This window comes from Chrysochloris asiatica, unplaced genomic scaffold (assembly GCF_000296735.1).
Source record: "Chrysochloris asiatica unplaced genomic scaffold, ChrAsi1.0 scaffold00125, whole genome shotgun sequence".
Taxonomy (NCBI): Eukaryota; Metazoa; Chordata; class Mammalia; order Afrosoricida; family Chrysochloridae; genus Chrysochloris; species Chrysochloris asiatica.
Window position 1 is genome coordinate 476,902 of NW_006408643.1, and position 9,865 is coordinate 486,766.

A 9,865-nucleotide genomic window follows, 5' to 3' on the forward strand; every position below is an offset into this window, starting at 1 on the left:
TGGGATCCAAGCAAAATGAAGCCTTTGACAACTTCAATCTTTTCTTCATTTATCATGGTTCTATTTTTTGGTCCAGTGGTGAAAATGTTAGTTTTCTTTACATTGAGGTGCAACCCATACCAAAGACTAGTCTTTGTTCTTCATCAATATATTTTAAGTCCTCTTTGCAAGCAAGGTTGTATCATCTGCATATCACAAGTTGTTAATGAGTCTTTCTCCAATCCTGATGCCACATTCTTCTTCATATAATCCAGATTTTTTGGTTATTTGTTCAGCATACAAATTGAATAAATTTGGTGAAAGAACACAGCCTTGGCACATGCCTTTCCTGATTTTAAATCATCCAGTGTCCCTTGTACAGATTCTCCCCTTGTACGTAAGCATAATAAGTGGTCCAGAATACTCATTCTCCACAATGTTGTCCATAACTTGTCATAATCCACACAATCGAAAGCCTTTTTGTAGTCAATAAAGCACAGATAAACATCTTCCTGGTAGTCTCTGTATTCAGCTAACTGTGCCATTTTACAATCTTGCCATCTATGAAGGAGGGATCTGATTTCTCCACAACATCATCAACATTTGCTGTTTTCCATTTTTCAGAACATAACCATTCTAGTGGGAAGTGAAGTGACAGCCCAGTGTTGTTTTGACTTAAGTTTCCCTAATGATAGAATACTGAGCAATTTGTTATGTGCTTATTTGCCATTTGTAGATCTTCTTTGGTGAAATACGTATTCAAAACACTTAATTCTTCAATAACTTTGTTGTGGGTTGCAAAAGATATATTCAAGTCCAAACCCGTAAATACACATAAATATGACCCTGTTTGGAAATAGGATTTTTGAAGATTTCTGAATTAGGTTAATATGACATCATACTGCCATACGTTGGATCCTAATCCCATTTTATAGTATTTTATAAAAGAGATGGAATCCCTGGAGTGTCACTGTAGGGATCAGCTACTGAGCTGCTAACTGCAAGGTCAATGGTTCAAACCCACCAGTCACTCCTCAGAAGTCGTATACAGGGTCTTTATGAGCCAAAACCAACTCGATGGCACTTAACAGTAACAACACAAAAGAGAAGAGACGCAGAATTTAGAGCAATGCATCTGCAAGCCAAGAAACGCCCAGAAACTAGAAGTAAGGAAAGATTTTTTTCCTAGCCCCTTGAGGGAGCAAGGCCCTGATGATACCTGGATTTCAGGCTTCCAGCTTCCAGCACTTTAAGATAATATATTTCTGTTGTGTTAGGCTGCCCAGTTTGTGGTACTTTGTTAAGGCAGTATTGGGACACAACTTTGAAACTATCGTCCTTTGGGATAATCCTGCACTGTGGGGGGCTGTCCTGTGCCCTGTAGGATATTTAATGACATCCCTGGCCTCTACCCACTAATGCCAGTTGTATCACTGCCCCCACTGGTTATGGTAATGAAACAGCAAAGTTGTCTTGTGGTTGTTGTTGTTGTTGTTAAGTGCTGTTGAGTCAGTCTCAACTTATAGCTACCCTGTTTCCAAGGAGTGGCTGGTGGGTTTGAACTGCCAACCTTGTAGTTCAAACTGACCTTGTGGTTCAGTGCTTATCCTACAGTGCTATACCAGTGTCTCCTGGGGGAAATATCATCCCTCCTTGAGAACCCTCTATGCTGTACAATTTACTTTGTGTGTGTTTATAAGATCTTTTTAATTGTAAAAAAAAATATATATATATATGATAACATTTGTCAGTTACCATATTCATGTTGACAATTCAATAGTGCCTATTATATTATTCATATTGACCATCACCAATTTTTTGTTGCAAATTTCCATCACCAGAAGCAGAATCTCAATACATATTCGAAACACTTAATTCTTGAATAATTTCCTGTTTCCCCCCAATTAACTTTTATTTTTATTATGGTCTCTGTTTAATGCAAATCTTCCCTCACCTCCCCCAAATCTCAGCATGTCAGCTTCAAGAAGAAAAGAATGTATTCTGTTCACTGATATGCCTAGGTCAGTGCCTGGCACATAGGAAGTGTTCAGTAAACATTTGCTGAAAGTATGAGTCAACATCTAGTATTGTTTATGTGCCTAGGATGGTCTGAAGGCTTGACATACATTACCCTGTTTCATTATAACAACACTTTGAGGAAGGCCCTGTCACTGCCCCCCCTTCACAGAGGAGAAAACTGAGGCTTCAAGAAGCTATACGCATGCCTGAGTGTCTCTCCTCCTCATCCCCTACCCACTGACCACCATCCCAACAAACATCTCTTTCCTCCCTTGGGACAAACAAGGTCGGGAATTGAGTCAGGTTCAGACACTGCCTCTGGTGGGCACCTGCAAAGGGGGTGGGAGTTAAGAAAGGAAGCTGAACTGGCCTGCGAAGCTGACCTTAGGAGACTTTCCGGAAACCAATAGGAGCCAGAAATTGGCTGGGTGCCCCATGACCTTGCTGAGAGGGAGCCCATCCCTGAACTATAAGAGATGGGGACCGAGGTTCAAAGTGAAACCCCTAGCCCCAACCTAGGGAATGTGGCCACAGGTACCCAGCCAGGGAGGCTACAACTATCACCCCACCAAAACCCAGCTGGAACCAGCCCTGCAATTGGTCACTGGTCCGTGGTACCAGGAACTGAGACTGAGCAGATAGGAAGGCAGGAAGGGAAAGTGGGCGGAGTAGGGTGAGGACTAATTTATGACTATGCCCAGTACTGGGTACCCACATTGCCATGGACAACTCGGGGTACAGCAAGTGGAGCAGCAGGTCTGCAGATGTCCCTGGAGGTATGGGTGATGGAACTGTCTCTCAGTTCCTTCTCAGAGACCCTCTCTGATCCAATGGCCAGGGGTTTAATAAGGGAGGGGAGGACAAGCCAATAGAGGATTACCATAGTAGGTGCAGGAGAGTCACCACAGACTCTAAACCCAGGTGGACCTGAGTCCAAATTCCAACTAAACCATTTAGAGGCTGACCCTCTCTGAAACGCAATTTCCTGGGACTGGCTGTTTCCAGGGTTCAGTCCAGGGGACTCCAGGATTCCAGGATCGTCCTGGTGCAAGAGACCCAGGAGTTCACTTGTGTCCCCCAGGGCACTGGGGACGCTGGGAGTGCGAGGGACGGACGTCCTTCTTGGTGGCATTGGCTGTATTGGTCGCTGCAGTCCTGTGGGCCATCATTCTGAGCATCCTATTGTCCCATGGTAAGTGTCTGTGGACACAGACGTGTCCTAGTCCAGCTAGGTTACAGAGGGTTGCCTGGGAATGAGTGTGAGTACCTGGGAGCTCGCGTAGATCTTCATGTTGTGTGAGCGAGTTCCCCTGTGGACATCTGTGGTGTGTTTTCAGGCAGGCATGCACTGAATGCCTGCCTTCCCCCTCCCCCCGGGCGTCCCAAGACCAGGGTCCCCACACTCCCAAGGGGTCCCCTGGCAGCGCCTGCAATACTTCCTTCCGCAGCCTCCAAGGAACGAGAGGAACTACTGGACCACCAGGACCTGCTGAGAACAAACGGTGCGTGCGATTCGGTGGTACCAGGGTAGGGTTGGGGATTCCACGAGTTTGGAAGATTGCCCAGTGAATCCTCGCGGGTGACGCGTGTTCGTGTGTGTGTGTATGTGTGTTCCAGCCTCGAAGCAGGCGGCGGCGCTGGACATTCAGGAGAAGGAGCTCGGAGCCTGCAGGACTTGTTGTGAGCAGAAGCGGGTTCGAGGCTTGTGGTTTAAGGGAGTGTGACTTGAGGCTTTGATTGGAGGAAGCGGGTAGGGGTGGGGTTCGTGGACTCCACGGGTCTCGTGACATGGGGGGAGGGGGCTGCTCTCAGAGACCTCGCCCTCTTGCTCCTCTCCCCACTTTCTCAGGTTCCGAGACGCAAGCGCAGCTGCAGACCTCACAGGCGAAGCTTAAGGAGGCGCAGCAGAAACTGCTGGAGCAGGGGAGCACCCTGAATGAACTGCGCGAAAGCGGTGAGGGCGGGCAGTGACCATTACCTCAGATCCCTGACTGAGAACTGACCTGACCCTCAGTTCACATCCTGATCTCACAGCGACTCTGTTCGACCCCACACTGTGGGCCTGACCTTGACCGCTGGGATCTGACCTTGACCATGATTCCCAACCACACACAAAACTGGACCCTACCCAGCTCTAATCGTTCTTGGCTCCAGTGTCATTGTTGATCCTGGCGCTGACTCCGACATTGACTTCTGACATGGGTCTGCTCACACCCCTCCCCCTATTTATCATCTCCATTTCCCTGGCCCACAGTGACCAAGGACTTGGCTCAGGCGCGCAGGAATCGCGAAGACTTCCGCAACCAGCTGCTTCGGGCGTTGGAGGCCGCCAACCTTGGGAACAGTGAGCGCTGTAGGGGGACAGACTCGGGGTCCCCTGATGTGCCTCACCTCTTTGACCTCGGTCAAGATTCTCTGACACTGGCCCTGGTTCCGGATTCCATCTCACCCGTTCTCTGTGTCTGTCCCACCAGAGAGCGGACTGGCCATTCTTGACTCCTGTTTAATCCTTGCAGATTCCTGTGAACCGTGCCCCACGTCGTGGATGCCCTTCGCGGGCTCCTGTTACCTTTTCTCACAGAAGCGGGGCAAGTGGCAAGAGGCACAGAAGAGCTGCGCAGACTCCGGCGCGCACCTGGTGATCGTGGGGGGCCTGGAGGAGCAGGTGCGCCTCGGGTCAGGGGATGCGCCGGCGCACCTGTGGGGCGGGAGCGGAGCGGAAGGCTGGGCTAGACGGGCTCCTCCCTCCCTCCAGCGTCATCACTAGGGGAGGTGGGGCTGAGAGGTGAGAATACCCAAAGGACTCAAATGTCCACTGCCTCATTTCCGAAGACTCCTTCCTATGCCCAACCCCAGACATTACCTGCCAGCAGGAAGAGAGCAGGCAGGGTCCTGGCCGGGGGTTTTTAACTATTGGACAAAGAGGAGGGTCTCTAAACTGGCTAATGGGAGAGAGGAGATGCTGTGGGGAGCAAAGGGGGGGGGGGGAGGCAGGAGGAGTCCACCGGCCTGTCCACATGTGGGGATGACACCTGTACCTACTGCTCAGACCTTCCTGAGTCGGAACACAAGTGGGCGCAACTTCTGGCTGGGTCTGAGTGCAGTGCGAAGTAAGAACAAGATCCAGAGCTATCAATGGATGGATGGTGTCCAGCTCACCTTCAGGTGAGCTCCAGGAGACTCGCAGAGGCCAGCCAGGAATGCTTTAGGTAGATCTCAAGGACTTATTTGCTCAGGCTAGATCCTTAGGGAAGCTCAGGCTAGACCCGAGGAAGTGGCTGAAAAAAAGTATACCCCAAGTTCGACTCTCGGGGATGCTAGGTTAGACACAAGAACTGCTCCTAAAGGGACTAAATGCTGGGTAGGAGGGAGAGGCCCCAGGCCCACCCTTACAACACCTTCGCAACCACTGCAGCCACTGGAACGAAGGGGAGCCCAATGACTGGTGGGGGAAAGAAAACTGCATCGTGATGCTGCCAACAGGACTGTGGAATGATGCAACCTGCTCCGTGATGTATAACTGGATCTGCGAGAAGAGGCACCGATGCTGACCCCTCCCCCTTGCACTCGGTACCCATGCCCACCGCAACCTTGATCCCACCCCCACCCTAGGGCCTCAGAGCCTCGCCCACCACCATCAATTTCCCCACCCACCCCAACTCAGCCCGCTCCAGTACCGGTGCTCCACTGAACCTCACCGTAACTCCTCAGCAGCGGTTCAGTGTGTTTCCTCCGACTCCCAAATCCTGTTTCTAGCACAGGGTTAAAGATCTGGGTGATCTGACCCCACCTCCTTCTAGCCACGTTCAGGCTGTATGTTGTCCTTGTATCTCATCCTACACTGGGTGGTCTTCCTAGCACAGGAAGTATCAATAAACGTTTGATAAATGAATCCTGGCTCTTGGATGGGAGGAGTTGTTGTAAGCAAGTAACCCTGACCTCTCTAAGCGACCTCATGTCCTTATAATGTCCCAAATCCAGTGGAGTCCATGAAGGGTGAAATGGTGAATGGCTTATCTGCTAATGAAACGATTGGTAGTTCAAATCCATGCCGAGGCATATTGGAAGACAGGTCTGGTGACATACTTCTAAAAAATCAGTCATTGAAAACACTATAGACACACATTTGTTGTTAAGTGACATAAAGTCTATTCCAACTCATAATGAACCTGTATAGGATTTCCAAGGAGCGGCTGGTGAATTTGACCCACTAACCTTTCAGTTCAATCTGACCTTGTAGTCCAGTGTATTATCCCACAGTGTCACACCAATAGACACAAATAAGGGCACTATTATGAGACACATAAAGGTACTATGAGTCAGAGTCAACTAGAGAACCTCCCTTCACAGGAAAACAATGTCCGTTTCTTTGGCATCCCCTTCTACCTCAAGGTCGCAAGATGGCTGCTACAGTTCCTAGCATCACATCCTTGTCTAACTGTCTTCACAAACAAACGGGAATGCCTCCTGAATAATCTGTTTTGGTTTCATTTTTATTGTGGTAAATACCTGTGTAACTAAATATTTGTCATTTCAATAATCTTAACATATAAAATCTGGTGATAAAATTATGTTTCTCATGCTATTCAACTATCACCTGTTGCCAAGTTTTTCCATCATTATAGGGACTTTCGGTCTGAATTCACCCACCATCCCAAAGTTTCCTGCTCCCATTCTGGGGATTCTCCAAAAATTCCCAACAGAGACAGGTCTAGCTGAAGGAAATGACTTAGGTCATCAGCAGGGCTGAATCTAGAGAGGATAGCAGTTCAAATCCAGCAGTCACTCCTTGGAAACCCTGTACAGGGTTGCTATGAGTCAGAACCAACTCGATGGCATTTAATAAATAATTATATACATACACATATGGAGTTCTGGTGTGGTGCTATAGGATAAGGACTGGAACCACTAGTTAGTTCAAACCCACCAGCCTCTCCTTAGAAATCTTATACAGGGTCTCTGTGAGTCAGGTCCCACTCAATGGCACTTAACAACAACATATATATATATGTTGTTGTTAAGTGCCGTTGAGTCAATTCCAACCCATAGCAACCCTGTATAGGGTTTCCAAGGAGCAGCTGGTGAGCTTGAACTGCTGATCTTGCAGTTCAAATGACTTTGCAGTCTGACGTATTAACCCACAGCGCTACACCAGGATATATATATAATATATATATTTATTATTTATATATATATATATCTTTCATGGGGCTAGCTACTCTAAATAACCCAGCCTAAGACAGATGCCCTCAGAATCACAGCAACTCAAACCACCACAGCACGACAGACAGACGAGTGGTGGCCTTTTGGTTTTATGTCTATACTGTCTCTTTAAATTTCAATGTCAATCTTGATACAATCCTGATATAATCAAGATACATATAAGATATAATCAAGATACAATCAAGATTATTGATGCCTTTGAGTTGTGGTGTTGGAGGAGAATACTGAGGGTGCCATGGACTGCCAAAAGAACCAATAGATCTGTTTTGGAAGAAGTGCAGCCAGAGTGCTCCTTGGAGGCTAGGATGGCTAAGCTTCGTCTCTCCTACTTTGGACATGTAGTCCGGAGGAAACAATTGTTAGAGAAGGATGTCATGCTGGGTAGGGTGGAGGGTCAGAGAAAAAGAGGAAGACCTCCAATGAGATGGATCGGCCAGGTGGCATCATTGATGGACTCGGGAGTGGCAGCGGTGGTGAGGTTGGCCCAGGATCGAGCATTGTTTCGTTCTGCTGTGCATGGGGTCGCTATGAGTCGGTTCCGACTCGATGGCACCTGACAACAACAACAACAACAAAGACAGATGCAGCCCAATGTAAAGAAAACAGAAATCCTCACCACTGGACCAATAAACAACATTCTTATCAATGGAGAAAAGATTGAAGTTGTCAAGGACTTCATTCTTCTTGAATCAACTATTAACACTCACAGAAGCAGCAGTCAAGAAATCAAACGACGTATTGCATTAGGCAAATCTGCTACAGAAGACCTTTTTAAAGTATTGAAGAGCAAAGATGTCAGCTTGAGGACTAAGGTGTGCCTCACACAAACCATGGCATTTTCAATAACCTCATATGCATGCGAAAGCTGGACAGTGAATAAGGAAGACCATAGAAGAATTGATGCATTTGAGTTATGGTGTTGGAGAAGAATATTGAAAGTGCCATGGACTGCCAAAAGAACCAGCAGATCCATTTTGGAAGAAGTGCGGCCAGAGTGCTCCTTAGAGGCCAAGATGGCCAAACTTCATCTCTCATATTTCAGACATATTTTCAGGAGGGACCAGTCACTGGAGAAGGATATCATGTTTGGTAAGGTGGAAGGTCAGAGAAAAGGAAGAAAACCCCCAACGAGATGCATTGGCCAAGTGGCAGCATTGATGGACTCAAGCATGGCAACATTAGTGAGGTTGGCCCAGCATCGGGCAGTGTTTCGTTCTGCTGTGCATAAGGTTGTTATGAATCGGTACCAACTCGATGGCACCTAACAACAACAACCAACTTCTTCAGTCTAAAATTGATCAAATATGCAATCAAGATGTATTGATCATTATTAGTGATTGGAATATGAAGTTTGGAAACAAAGTGTAAGGATCAGTAGTTGGAAAATATGGCCTTGGTGATAGAAATGATGCTAGAGATCACATAATAAAATTTTGCAAGACCAGTGACTTCTTCATTGCAGATAGCTTTTTTAAACATAAAAGTCGATTATACACATAGACCTTCCCAGATGGAAAACACAGGAATCAGATTGACTATATCTGTGGAAAGAAACATTGGTAAAGCTCCATATCAGCAGTGAAAACAAGGCAAGCTGTGGAACAGACCACCGATTGTTCATATGCAAGTTCAGGCTGAAACTGAAGAAAATTAAAAGTAAGTTCACAAAAGTCAAAATATGGAGAGAACAAACAAGATGGTGGAGAGGGTAGAAGTGCAGTGAGGAGCTCCGTCAACAACACAGAATACCAGACCAAGCAGGTTCAGGAGATGGTGCCAGAACTATGAACCACATATTAAGGAATATTTAGAAGGCTGGAAGGCGTACAGCTAGAGGAATTTGTTGCAGAAGCAAGAAATCCATTGCTTTCTAATTCAAGATGCGCAGCTGCTCCTGGAGCCACCATATTGGGTGGGACCAAGAGGAGGAAGGATCAGAGCAGCCATGGATGCCTGACAGAACCACCAAGATAAAGGTGTGGACACTTTTTTTTTGTATCTGTACATTGGTCTCTTGCTATCTGCGTAGCTCCACTCTGGTGACTAAAAGGGGTGCCTGAGCAAGTGGACACCTCCCCACCCCCACTCCCAGAGGGTTCTACTATGCATGTGCACAGAGCTCTTCAAAATTTAAAGTGACAGTTTCCACTTAAAAACAAACAGCAGGTGGAGCACAGGGCAGGAATTAGAAACAGGATAGTTTGGGTGCTGGGAGGAGGGAGAGAGGAATGGAAGAACAAAGCAGATGGGAAAACAATTAGGCAGTTTGGATAGGCTAAGTGGGACAGAGGTAAATAATGATATATGCACAACCTTGGAACACAGGGTTCTGGGATACAGAGATTGAGACATGGTTGGAATGGGAAAGGAGGGGAATAATGTTAAGATACTTGGCTGTCTTTTGAATCTTGGTTTTCCTTGCATTATAATATAAAATAGACATTGGAGGGGGAGAGAAAGGAATAGCCAGAAACATCACCATAGAAAGCTTGTAAGTCCGTCTTCTGCCTATAAATGATTGGAATACCTAAAATGGGGCCACAATGTACTCAGTGAAGGAGGCTTCCTGTGGAGCCTCTGCAATACATAAGACTATAGGTAGAAGCCTGACCCACATCCAGATCTCCAGAGATGGGAAATTTCC

At 46.9% G+C, this 9,865-nt stretch overlaps 1 protein-coding gene across 1 annotated transcript; it reads left to right on the top strand.

Moving 5' to 3' along the window:
* The first annotated feature begins 2,719 nt into the window (after positions 1-2,719).
* LOC102841501 (C-type lectin domain family 4 member G-like) lies at positions 2,720-5,549 on the top strand. Its single transcript, XM_006868994.1, has 9 exons — positions 2,720-2,774; positions 3,080-3,190; positions 3,447-3,500; positions 3,616-3,678; positions 3,848-3,952; positions 4,253-4,342; positions 4,515-4,663; positions 5,048-5,163; positions 5,414-5,549. The coding sequence occupies exons 1-9, from the start codon at positions 2,720-2,722 to the stop codon at positions 5,547-5,549; spliced, it is 879 nt and encodes a 292-aa protein (XP_006869056.1).
* The last annotated feature ends 4,316 nt before the right edge of the window (positions 5,550-9,865 follow it).

Excerpts from the sequence above, each read along its gene's own strand:
- LOC102841501 (XM_006868994.1), top strand. The coding sequence starts at position 2,720 with ATGGACAACTCGGGGTACAGCAAGTGGAGCAGCAGGTCTGCAGATGTC. Across the intron at positions 2,775-3,079 it reads GTCTGCAGATGTCCCTGGAG|GGCACTGGGGACGCTGGGAG; the intron begins GTATGGGTGATG and ends TGTGTCCCCCAG. Across the intron at positions 3,679-3,847 it reads CGGAGCCTGCAGGACTTGTT|GTTCCGAGACGCAAGCGCAG; the intron begins GTGAGCAGAAGC and ends CCACTTTCTCAG.